The 14,148-nt window shown below is 34.8% G+C and overlaps 1 protein-coding gene across 1 annotated transcript in view; it reads left to right on the top strand.

Moving 5' to 3' along the window:
- Window positions 1-14,148, top strand: part of COL26A1 (collagen type XXVI alpha 1 chain) — a 743,138-nt gene that overhangs the window by 689,936 nt on the left and 39,054 nt on the right. The window contains exon 9 of the mRNA XM_053706263.1: window positions 13,716-13,808. Coding sequence (XP_053562238.1) covers window positions 13,716-13,808 — 93 coding nt within the window. The remainder of the gene's footprint in view (window positions 1-13,715; window positions 13,809-14,148) is intronic.

Genomic DNA, 14,148 nt, shown 5'->3' with positions numbered 1-14,148 from the left:
GTGTGAGAAGGTAGGTAGTTCTCACCTGGGGTTAAGCAACACAAGATCCCTTGGTACTGATTCCTCTCTCCATAACCCATCAAAGAACACATCCCGCTTCTTACCAAAACAGGCTCCTATATAGATTGTAGCTGATTAAAGGGACAGTGTACACCAATTTTTAATATAACTGCATGTAAAAGACACTACTATAAGAAGAATATGCATAGATACTGATCTAAAAATCCAGTATTAAATGTTTTAAAAAACGTATTTAGAAGTTCCCAGTTTTGCACTGAAGATGATGTTAGTATGGGACACCCACTGAAAGGGGATGTGGAAGCAAAAAGAGCAGACCCCCCCCCCACCCTTCCCCTGCATATGAAAAGACCCATTACACAACCTGGAGTCTGTAGTATACATCTAAAACTTTGGGGCTTGGTTAGGAGTCGGAAAATCAGCATAATGTTATTTAAAAATAAGCAACACTATACATTTTTTACAAAAACACTCCCAGATGGGCTATATAAATGGACCAGCTACAAAACAATTATGCAAAGAAACATCTAGTGTACAATGTCCCTTTACACATATCAGCAAATATAGCTCCACAGTATGAAGAATCAGATCTTATAAATCCCAGATCTTTTTACTGTGACAGGTGATAGATAGAACCCACAATCTTAATACAGCCTGCAACTAGCTCTAAACGGAGCTCGTTATCTGAGTCAGTGTTCCAGTAAGGATTAGTATAATGCTCTCCGTGAGCAATGTGTCAGCAAGTCCCCCAGTGTCTAACCCACTATCCTATATATCTTTAAAAGAAACACTTAAAAGTCCAGATTCATATTGATCCCTTGGTAAAAACAGTATACAATTAATAGATTCAAAGCACTTCTTTGCGTAAAAGTGTCTGTTCAAAGTCTCCACCCCTCCCCATTTTAGGGATATGATTTATAATGACAGTTTTAATTAAATAGAATTCATGATTCGCTTGTTGGAAATGTCTTGCGGCTGAGTTGCATGAATCCTGGGAGTGCCGGTGTTCCTTGTGAAAATATATATATATATATATGGGTCAATGGAGGCTATTTTATTGAAATGAGTTCAGAGTTTGCAATCCATAAAAAGATAGCATAAGGCCATATAATCCTAGAAATTAAAAAGAGAAACTAAATGTGCATAGAATGTTTTTGCCATGCATGTAATGTAATCCTCTGGTAATTTATGTTTTGTTACTCAAATCATCACTACATTCTCTACAGCTCAGAACACAACATTTAAAGAGAGGACAGATTTTAAAATCACACAGTAGAGGGAGTAATGATACAAGTTAGACAAGCTGCCTGAGCAAATAAAATAACAAGCAGTGCAATATTATTAATCAGCAGCTTAATATTAATAAATGTCAACCTGAACAAATGTCCCTTAACCTTTTATACTAATTGACATTTAAAAAAAATATAAATTCCACCCCTTCTTTTTTTAAAAAATATATTTTATTGTTGTTTGTTACAAGTAGCTTCACTTGAGTAAAAATTAAATAGCTTTTTGCGTATAAAATACAGTCCACTAGATACATAAAGACGACCTTATAGCTATGACAACTTTTTAATAATGCCACTTGGAAATGAGTTAATTAACTGAGCAGACATAATATATAATTATATATAGGGAGGACACACAAACTAAAGCTTAATTGAATACACAGTGGTGAGAGCCAGTATATATCCAAACCCCGAGAGAAACCTATGCAGACGTACGCATATCTGACCCTTCTTTCCAATGCTCATTTCATTATATTACAATTATCGCTTACCTGTAGGTGATCCAAAACACCTGGGTAAAGGTACTTTAGTGCCAGTTCAAGCTGAGAAAGAGCCCTCCTACATTTATTGATATAAATCTGGAGCCCAGCATGTTTGAACCCTGAATTATAGCTCTGTTAACACTAGTGGTTGCATATTCACATATCCTCACAACCTTATTTCTGGCCATATTGTGAAAATCTATTAGAGAAAAAAAGAAGAAAAATTAATTTAAGTATAATCTTAAAAACATTTTTAGCACATTTCAAAATATTAAAAACTATCAATGTGATCACAGGACAGTACTATTTAAACCTTATAGAAAAATCCCAAAAAGAAATAATATAAGCTATAAATATGAGTTCAAAATGTTAATTCTCCTGAGTTTGTTGATCTTATCTCCTTTACTGTGGCCACATAATAAATAAACATTTCTTGGAGGGCTTAGATGTTAAATATGCATGGTAAACCTATATAAAACAAGCTTTATTGTCCACGTAATCAAGTGTTCATAGTTTGCTTTCTCTGAGATATCTATATACTATACTTCCTCTACCAAAAAACTACTTTAAAATATTTGATATTTGTTAAAAAATAACTTAACTAAGACCTTTTATCTGAAAAACGCTAGAAACTGTTGAGCATAAAAAAAGAATAGTATACTCATGACTACATTTGGAATATTTTGTTGCAGTACAGCACTACTTTCTTATAGGTTTTCTGTCTTCTGCAAATAATAAACAACAATATGATAATTACAATATTTATTAATGAGAGGATAGTACAAAAATAACATAGATTCAAAATTTAATAAACTAGGAATAACTGGGATTTATGCTGCCACCCTTGTTTCTTTATTAATAACATAGGTTGAGTTATGTAAGCAAAATAAATAAGCAAATTATAAAGATGAAGGTTATTACAAAGGAAGGACTACCAGACTAAGGCCTAGATTACGAGTTTTGCGTTAGAAGTTGTGCGGTGCCAACGAGCAGTTTAAGCTCACTGCTCACTTACAGACAGCGCTGGTATTATGGTTTTTACAAACCCGGCGTTAAACACAAAAAAGTGAGCGAAGAGCAAAATTTTGCTCCACATCTCACCTCAATACCAGCGCTGCTTACGTTAGCGGTGAGCTGGCTGAACGCGCTCATGCATGATTTCCCTATAGGAATCAATGGGGGAGAGCCAGCTGAAAAAAACCTAACACCTGCAAAAAAGCAGCGTAAAGCTCCTAACGCAGCCCCATTGACTCATATGGGGAAATAAAAGTTATGTCTACACCTATCACCCTAACATGAACCCCCGAGTCTAAACACCCCTAAACTTACACTTATTAACCCCTAATCTGCTGTCCCCGACATCGCTGACACCTACATTATATTATTAACCCCTAATCTGCCGCTCCGGACACCGCCGCCACCTACATTATACTTATGAACCCCTAATCTGCTGCCCCCAACATCGCCGACACCTACATTATATTTATTAACCCCTAATCTGCCGCCCCCAATGTCGCGGCAACCTAACTACATTTATTAACCACTAATCTGCAGCCTCCAATGTCGCCACCATTATAATAAAGTTATTAACCCCTAAACCTAAGTCTAACCCTAACCCCCCCTAACTTAAATATAATTTAAATAAATCTAAATAAAATTACTACAATTAACTAAATAATTACTATTTAAAACTAAATACTTACCTATAAAATTAACCCTAAAATAGCTACAATATAACTAATAGTTACATTGTAGCTATCTTAGGGTTTATTTTTATTTTACAGGCAACTTTGTATTTATTTTAACTAGGTAGAATAGTTATTAAATAGTTATTAACTATTTAAAAACTACCTAGTTAAAATAAAGACAAATTTACCTGTAAAACAAAACCTAACCTAAGTTACAATTACACCTAACACTACACTACAATTAAATTAATTACCTAAATTAAATACAATTAATTACAATTAAATAAAATTATCTAAAGTACAAAAAACCCCACTAAATTACAGAAAATAATAAACAAATTACAAGATTTTTAAACTAATTACACCTAATCTAATCCCCCTAACAAAATAAAAAAGCCCCCCCAAAATAAAAAAAGCCCTACCCTATACATTTATTATAGTGGCGGCGATGTCCGGTTTGGCAGATTAGGGGTTAAAATATTTATTTTAGTGTTTGCGATGTGGGAGGACCTCGGTTTAGGGGTTAATAGGTAGTTTATGGGTGTTAGTGTACTTTTTAGCACTTTAGTTAAGAGTTTTATACTACGGCGTTGTAGTGTAAAACTCTTAACTACTGACTTTTAAATGGGGTACCAGTCTTGACAGGAGAGGGTCTACCGCTCACTTTTGGTCAGACTCGTAATACCGGCGCTATGCAAGTCCCATTGAAAATATAGGATACGCAATTGACGTAAGTGGATTTGCGGTATTTCCGAGTCTGGCCAAAAAAGTGAGCGGTACACCTGTACCTGCAAGACTTGCAATACCAGCGGGCGTTAAAAAGCAGCATTGGGACCAGCCAACGCTGCTTTTTAAGCCTAACGCACAACTCGTAATCTAGCCATAAGTAAAGCAAATATTGGAAGAACAGTTTTAATCTTGAAAGCAAACAATATAATACAATTTTATATTTTGGTGTATAACTCAGAAAGAGTTAAAGGGACACTCATGTCAAAATTAAACTTGTATGATTCAGATAGAATCATAATTCTAAATAACTTTCCAATTTAATTCTATTAACAAAATATGCACAGCCTTTTTATATTTTTGAGTCTCCAGCTCCTACTGAGCATGTGCAAGAATTCACAGCATATACGTATATGCATTTGTGATTGGCCGATGGGTGTCACATGATACACGGTGAGTGGAAATAGACATAACTTTGACATTTTTCAGAAAAGAAAATTTACTACTTATTTGAAGGTCAGACTCTGGGGCCGATATAACAATGGCGGATCATGTCCGCCCCACATTGGTAAATGCTGACAGCATACGCTGTCAGCATTTATCATTGCGCAAGCATTCCTTGTTAAATGCTTGTGCAATACCACCCCCTGAAAATTTGCAGACAATCGGCTGCTAGCAGGGGTGTCAATCATTCCGATCATAGCCGATCGGGATGATTGTTATCCGCCACCTGAGAGGTGGCAGATGAGTTAAGGAGCAGCGTTTTTAAGACTGCTGCTTCTTAACTTTTGTTTCCGGCGAGCCCGAAGGCTCTCACGGAAACGGCTGCATTTACAGCTTAATAATTCGGCTATTGCATTGTCTTGTTATCTTGCATTTGTTGATTATGCAAAGTGACTTTATTTACTGGTCCTTTAACTGTGTTCTGGGTAAATCTTGTTTGATTTCAATATTAACTTGATGATGGAGCTAGGAAACTGGGTGGCTACAAAGAAGCAAAAGTGAACAAAACTTTATTTGTTTGAGAACAGTGTTTTGGTAAACACTTTTACATGTTTCTTTTGTAATCAATTCTAATTTGAATGCTATAGTCATAAATGTACATATAATGATAAATACTCAACATAATACTAAAATGTTTATAATATATAATAGTTTATTCAGGGAAGAGCAGAGATTATATTTCAAAAAAGACATTACAAAGTACAGTTCCACTCATAATAACACTATCTGATAAAAAAATAAAAATCAGAAAAAATAGTGCCCAAGAAATGTTATAAGGGCTCAAAGATATGAGAAAAAAGGGCAGGCAAAGGGCTTTAACATATTGATGTCTAAATATGTCTATGTATGTGCATTTATATGTTTCTATGTATTTATGTATTTATGTATTTATATGTGGATATATGTATTTACAGGCATATTTTCACATATAAACACATAAATACATATGTACACATATATAGACATATATAAAAGTGCACTGGAGTCCTTTGCAGTTAAGTAGATGAAAACATTAATAAAATGTTATTTTGTGTATTTACTGTAAATATTTCACATTCCAATGTTCTGCACATAGCAGATAGATATGATAGATATTCCTTTATATATCTGTATATATCTATACCTATATATAATCATTTATTTATATATATATATATATATATATATATATATATATATAGAGAGAGAGATATATATTGTACCAAAATACCATCAGATATATATTGAAAAATGTTTTTATGAATAAATAGGACATATTCTTCAATGTGAAGAACATTGGAATGTGAAATATTCATATTTTCATGCCGGGTTAGCGCACTTGGGAATATGCAATCAGGGTTTGCGCACGAGTAGGGTGTAATGTTTTTTTCAACTTTTTTTGCTCCACTGACTTCTATGGGGAAAAGGTTATCGCACGCATGATTTTCTACGTTTGGCTTTTTACGCTCAGCAGATTAGCGCACAAGCGAAAACAGTTTACTTTCAACTTGTAATACAAGCACAACCCAATGCTCGCAAAAGCATACTTCTAGCAAAATGAATGCTCGAGCGGGAGAGTTAAATAATGGTCCACTTATTATCTGGCCCTAATTAGGTATATTTAGAGTAAAGTAGTGTTCAAAAACATACTTTTAAAGGGAAATGAAGCCCAGAATTGTCGTGGCCGGACTGTTATCCGACTGACGCTTGTCCGACGGACATTTGTCCGACGGACAATATTCCGAAAGACATTTATCCGGCTGCTGGGTGGGAATGAAGCTTAAAAATCACGGTTTTATAACATTTTTAATAGTGGACTGACAAAAGACAATTAAATCAACTTATATATAACATTTATTACATTTTTAATAGTGGACTGACAAAAGACAATTAAATCAATTTATATATAACGTATTAATTATAATATTATAATTATAATAATTATGTTATGTGTTAAAAGTACATCGTGAGGGTAGGGACCCATGGATAGGTTCCCAGAGGCGGTTGTGGCGCCCGAGTCACTGATTGTAACAGAAAATTTTGGATCGTATCTGCCCTCGGCCGAATGTATCTTGATTTATTTAAGTAAATCTTATATATTATGTGCTATTGCCTTTAAAAAGTCTAATCTTGAGTATTCACTGTATTTTTCTAAAACTTTCATTATCCTGTTGTTTATGATTTCATTTTTTTTTTTTGGTTTTCTCAGTTCAACTCCAGAATTAATTTTTTCAATTGTTAACTCCCATGCTTGTTCTTTTCTTATTTTTGAAACTAGTCTGCAAATGCTTGGGTGGGTTATAGACATTCGTTGGTCAAATGCTCTGTGCCATCCTTCTAGAGAGTTGTTTGTTCTAGGTAACCCTAGTTTTGTTCTTTCAAAAGTGTTCCACATCGTAATATCGAAAGTAGGTTTTCTTCTTGTACCTTGTTGTAGTTCGCCAATCCAGGTTTTTTCAAAATAATTTAAAAATTCAGATAAAATGTTACTGTTTTGTTTTTCTATTGATTTTACAAAGTCATTAAATGTTTCAACTACATCTTCCACTGGCACAAATGCTAATGCTTCTAAGCATTTTATGATCAGAGCAATTTTTTCATTATTATACCATATTTTTAAGCCCAAAGATTGTATTTTTCTCCACAGGCATTGGGAAAAATGGAAAAAGCATCCATAAATTATTGTATTTTGTAAAAAATTTGTCATGCAATTTATTGCTGCTCTTTCAAAATCTACAGTAATTGATATAGGATTGATATCTGGATTTTTTTCTTTTATAATACTAAAAATTAAATGATAAGTTTCTGATTTTTATTTTTTGATATGCAGTATACTAATGGTATGGTATGGTTATCTTCTATTAAAACATGTATTGTATACAACTGAAAACCTAAAGGAGCTGAGTCAAATGTTCCGTCACAGAGCCAGTGTTGTTTTTTTGAAAGAAGATCTACATTTTTTTTAGTAGACAGAATGATTAAATTTTCACTTTCGTACATGATGAAATCTTCTCCTCTGGTTGTTTTTCTTAAATCATCATTTAAAATGTTTCCATTTGGTGTTGTTCAATGTCGACGTACCATTCTGGCAAGAGTTTCTTTTTTAGGTAGAGCTCCTGCTGCTTCAAGGGGGAAATTAGATGTGCAATTTTGTATTATGCTTGATGTTACTTCTTCTGAATTTTTAGCAACTTCTTTTATTTTTTCAATTGTTTTCATAGATAAAATTCTTGCTGCATTAGGTGGATGTGAATGATTTGATGCATCTTTTTCAATTATATCATTAATGGTTTTTAACCTTCCTCCACAAAAACCTTTTTTTTCACATCTCCAATATGTTACATTTTCTTTTTTTTTGTCTACAATGTATGCATAACCTTCATATAACATTTTTCTTCCTCCTTTACACGTCTTTATGAACTCCATTTTTTTAATTTGATGTTTTTTTTAAATTTATTTATTTAAGTGTTTGTGTTGTTTTTTTACCTCAGTAGCCACAATATATATTTAAATTTTCCGCTTTTTTACTGATGACAATTACGCAATTACGTGATTGCGTGATTGTGCTGTTCGGCGTGCAGTCGGAAGCAGTGTATTTCGGACGTATGTCTGACGGACGAATGTGTTTCGGCATTTTGTCCGTCGGAATTTTGTCCGAGCACCCAGAATTGTTATTTCATGAGTCAGATAGAACATGCAATATTTAGCAACTTTCTAATTTACTTCTATTATCAGTTTTTCTTTGTTCTCTTTCTCTTAGTATTTGTTATTGATGAGCAGGGATGTATGAGCCGGCCCATTTTGTAGCACTATATGAAAGTAGTTTTGTATGAATGTTATCCATTTGCAAGAGCGCTAGATGGCAGTACTATGTCCTGCCATTCAGTGCTCCAGATGCCTACCTATAGAATATCATGGTAATAAAGCTTATTTAATAATAAAAGTAAATTGGACTTTGTTTTTAAATGGAATGCTCTGTCTGAATCACAAACTAACATGTTTGGGTTCCATATCCCTTTACCTATTCAGATATAGGGCATTCATTAGCTTAACCTAAAGGAAAAATGACTATTGTCTAGCATGTGGTTCTGTTGGGTGAAAAGATAAGCAGTATTTGCTATATAGAGATCTTTAAAACTACTTTATATTGATACATTTTGAGCAAGCAATCAGGTTAATAAAAAGTGGCCAAAATTGGCAATCACTTTTATTGTCTAATGGCTAGATTATGAGTTTTGCGTTATGAGTGAAAAAGCAGCGTTATGGGTTATAACGCTGCTTTTTTACTACCGCTTCTATTACGAGTCTTGTCAAAAAAGCTGTACTGTACACTTTTTTGGCCGTAACGCAAACTAACTTACGCAATTTGCATAAAGTCTTTTTTCAATGGGACTTCCATAGCGCCAATATTATAAGCTTTTTCTGGAAGGCCAAAAAGTGAGCGGTACAGCCTATCCCGCAAGATTTGTAACGCAATCTAAAGTCAGTACTTATGAGTTTTACGCTACAAAGTTATAGCATAAAACTCATAACTAAAGTGCTAAAAAGTACACTAACACCCATAAACTACCTATTAACCCCTAAACCGATGCCCTCCCGCATCGCAAACACTAAAATAAAATTATTAACCCCTAATCTGCCGCTCCGGACATCGCCGACACCATAATAAACATATTAACCACTAAACCGCCGCACTCCCGCCTCGCAAACACTAGTTAAATATTATTAACCCCTAATCTGCTGTCCCTAACATAGCCGCAACCTACATTACAGTTATTAACCCCTAATTTTCCGCCCCCAACGTCGCCGTCACTATGCTAAAATTATTAACCCCTAAACCTAAGTCTAACCTTAACCCTAACACCCCCTAACTTAAATATAATTAAAATAAATATAAATAAAAATTACTATCATTAACTAAATAATTCCTATTTAAAACTAAATACTTACCTATAAAATAAACCCTAAGCTAGCTACAATATAACTAATAGTTACATTGTAGCTAGCTTAGGTTTTATTTTTATTTCACAGGCAAGTTTGTATTTATTTTAACTAGGTAGAATAGTTATTAAATAGTTATTAACTATTTACTAACTACCTAGCTAAAATAAATACAAATTTACCTGTAAAATTAAACCTAACCTGAGTTACACTAACACCTAACCTTACACTACAATTAAATAAATTACCTAAATTAAATACAATTACCTAAATTACAAAAAAAAAAAACACTAAATTACACAAAATAAAAAAGAAATGATCAGATATTTAAACTAATTACACCTAATCTAATAGCCCTATCAAAATAAAAAAGCCCCCCCAAAATAAAAAAAAAACTCTAGCCTAAACTAAACTACCAATAGCCCTTAAAAGGGCCTTTTGTGGGGCATTTCCCCAAAGAAATCAGCTCTTTTACCTGTAAAAAATTACAAACACCCCCAACAGTAAAACCCACCACCCACACAACCAACCCCCCAAATAAAATCCTAACTAAAAAAACCTAAGCTCCCCATTGCCCTGAAAAGGGCATTTGGATGGGCATTGCTAAAGGGCATTTAGCTCTTTTTCAATTGCCCAAACCCTAACCTAAAAATAAAACCCACCCAATAAACCTTTAAAAAACCTAACACTAACCCCCGAAGATCCACTTACAGTTTTGAAGACCGGACATCCATCCTCAACGAAGCCAGGAGAAGTCTTCATCCAAGCGGCAAGAAGTCCTCAATGAAGCTGGGAGAAGTCTTCGTCCAAGCTGGCAGAAGTGGTCCTCCAGACGGGCAGAAGTCTTCATCCAGACGGCATCTTCTATCTTCATCCATCCGGCGCGGAGCGGGTCCATCTTCAAGACATCCGGCGCGGAGCATCCTCTTCAATCAAATTTTTCCTGAATGAAGGTTCCTTTAAGTGACATAATCCAAGATGGCGTCCTTTGAATTCCGATTGGCTGATAGAACTCTATCAGCCAATCGGAATTAAAGGTGAAAAAATCCTATTGGCTAATGCAATCAGCCAATAGGATTGAGCTTCAATCCTATTGGCTGATCCAATCTGCCAATAGGATTGAGCTCACATTCTATTGGCTGATTCGAACAGCCAATAGAATGCAAGCTCAATCCTATTGGCTGATTGAATCAGCCAATAGGATTGAAGCTCAATCCTATTGGCTGATTGCATCAGCCAATAGGATTTTTTCACCTTTAATTCCGATTGGCTTATAGAATTCTATCAGCCAATCGGAATTCAAGGGACGCCATCTTGGATGATATCACTTAAAGGAACCTTCATTCGGGAAGAAGACTTCAATTAAAGAGGATGCTCTGCGCCGGATGTCTTGAAGATGGCCCCGCTCCGCGCCGGATGGATGAAGATAGAAGATGCCATCTGGATGAAGACTTCTGCCCATCTGGAGGACCACTTCTGTCGGCTTGGATGAAGACTTCTCCCGGCTTCGTTGAGGACTTCTTGCCGCTTGAATGAAGACTTCTCCCGGCTTCGTTGAGGATGGATGTCTGGTCTTCAAAACTGTAAGTGGATCTTCGGGGGTTAGTATTAGGTTTTTTAAGGGTTTATTGGGTGGGTTTTATTTTTAGATTAGGGTTTGGGCAATTGAAAAATAACTAAATGCCCTTTTAAGGGCAATGCCTATCCAAATGTCCTTTTCAGGGCAATGGGGAGCTTAGGTTTTTTTTTAATTAGGATTTATTTGGGGGGTTGGTTGTGTGGGTGGTGGGTTTTACTGTTGGGGGGGTGTTTGTATTTTTTTACAGGTAAAAGAACGGATTTCTTTGGGGCAATGCCCTGCAAAAGGCCCTTTTAAGGGCTATTGGTAGTTTAGTTTAGGCTAGGGTTTTTTTTTTATTTTGATAGGGCTATTAGATTAGGTGTAATTAGTTTAAATATCTGATCATTTCTTTTTTTATTTTGTGTAATTTAGTGTTTGTTTGTTTTTGTAATGTAGGTAATTGTAATTAATTTAGGTAATTTATTTAATTGTAGTGTAAGGTTAGGTGTTAGTGTAACTCAGGTTAGGTTTTATTTTACAGGTAAATTTGTATTTATTTTCGCTAGGTAGTTATTAAATAGTTAATAACTATTTAGTAACTATTCTACCTAGTTAAAATAAATACAAACTTGCATGTAAAATAAAAATAAACCCTAAGATAGCTACAATGTAACTATTAGTTATATTGTAGCTATCTTAGGGTTTATTTTATAGGTAAACATTTAGTTTTAAATATGCATTACTTAGGTAATGAATGATAGTAAGTTTTATTTAGATTTATTTTAATTATTTTAAAGTTAGGGGGTGATAGAGTTAGGGTTAGACTTGGGTTTAGGGGTTAATAAATTTATTATAGTGGCTGCAATGTTGGGGCGGCAGATTAGGGGTTAATAAATGTAGGTCGGTGGTGGCGATGTTAGGGGCGGCAGATTAAGGGTTAATAATATTTAAATAGTGTTTGAGATGCGGGAGTATGGCGGTTTAGGGGTTAATATGTTTATTATAGTGGCAGCGACATTGGGGAAGGCAGATTAGGGGTTAATAAGTGTAGGTAGGTTGTGGCGACATTGGGGCGGGAGATTAGGGGTTAATAAATATAATGTAGGTGTCGGTGATGTTGGGGGCAGCAGATTAGGGGTTAATAAGTATAATGTAGGTGTCAGCGATGTCGGGGGCGGCAGATTAGGGGTTAATAAATATAATGTAGGTGTCGGCGATGTCGGGGGCGGCAGATTAGGGGTTAATAAGTGTAAGATTAGGGGTGTTTAGACTCGAGGTTCATGTTAGGGTGTTAGGTGTAAACATAAATTTTGTTTCCCCATAGGAATCAATGGGGCTGCGTTACGGAACTTTACGTTGCTTTTTTACAGGTGTTAGACTTTTTTTCAGCCGGCTCTCCCCATTGATGTCTATAGGGAAATCGTGCACGAGCACGTAAAACCAGCTCACCGCAGCTTTCAGCAGCGCAGGTATTGGAGTGCGGTATGGAGCTCAATTTTGATGTACAATCACTTCTTGCCTGTTAACGCCAGGTTTTTATAAACCTGTAATACCAGCGCTGTAGGGAAGTGAGCGGTGACAATAACTTGCAAGTTAGCACCGCACCCCTCATAACGCAAAACTCGTAAACTAGCCGTATATTTTGTATAGCTTTACTGTTGATATTAGTAGTTTTTAAAAAGAAAAAGATCTATATGCCTTTGTTACTAATATTGTAGATTTTTTTTAAATATCAATTTAAATTTTATGTTAATATTACTTAAAGGAACGTTTTATGGAAATCATCACTTATATTATATATAACATTTGAAGGTAAAGGCTGTGTTTGTTTTATAAACATAATTTATATATATATATATATATATATATATATATATATATATATATATATATATAAATCAGCAAAAGGTGATTATTTTCTAAGGGACAACCAATTGGATGCATACATCAGCAGTTAATCGCTGCATTTAAAAACAAATGTTCGAAAATCATTTAACAATGTTATTTTACTAGTACCGTACAAGGTTTTGCATTTCAGGGAAATGCCTCTTTAAATGTCTGGTGAGTACACATGAGATGTAAATTAACTTATGTTCTACCCAACGCTTAGGTAAGTTTCCACTCCAGCCTCTTTTCAGGAAGTGGAATATACATACTTTTCATATACATTTTACATCAAAAGCAAGCAAAAGAAATCATGAATTTAAATTCCAAAGTTGTTTTATTTTCCTTGATTACTAGACATTTTACTGGGAGAGTAAATATTAACATTGATTTTCTATTAAGTATCAGGTTGTAAATTTATGGTGATTGAACTCCATATTCACTGAGAACACAGCTATGAAGAATTGCTCTACATAAAAGCTCATGTGTAACAGACCATGGCAATGTAGAGATATACATAACTCATGATTGCCTTCAATTGTCTTGCAAGCTTTATATTACCCATATTTAAAGGTATTTACTGAATCCACTAACAGAAATTTGAATGTTGTTGATGTTCATGTTAATGTACTTTGTTTTTTAGATGGGGAGACTCATCTGGTGTCAACAATCACAGACACAATAATGTCTGGACTCCCTGGACCTCGTGGTCCACCAGGGCCCATTGGACCACCAGGTATGTTTATTTTGAGTTATATATGTCTATATGAAAAACTAAACAGTCTCATGACTCTCTCCATACTTAAAGGTATACTAAACCCAGATTTTTTTTCTTTAATGATTCAGATAGAGCATGCAATTGTAAGCAACTTTCTAATATACTCCTACTATAATTTTCTTCATTCTCTTGCTATCTTTATTTGAAAAGCAGGAATGTAAAGCTTAGAAGATGGCCCATTTTTGGTTCAGCACCTGGGTAGTGTTTGCTGATTGGTGGTTAAATGTAGCCACCAATAAGCAAACACTCTCCAGGGTGCTGAGCCTAAAATGGGCCAGCTCCTAAGCTTTACATTCCT

This window comes from Bombina bombina, chromosome 3 (assembly GCF_027579735.1).
Source record: "Bombina bombina isolate aBomBom1 chromosome 3, aBomBom1.pri, whole genome shotgun sequence".
NCBI classification, from domain to species: Eukaryota; Metazoa; Chordata; class Amphibia; order Anura; family Bombinatoridae; genus Bombina; species Bombina bombina.
This window is presented reverse-complemented; position numbering and strand designations above follow the sequence as displayed.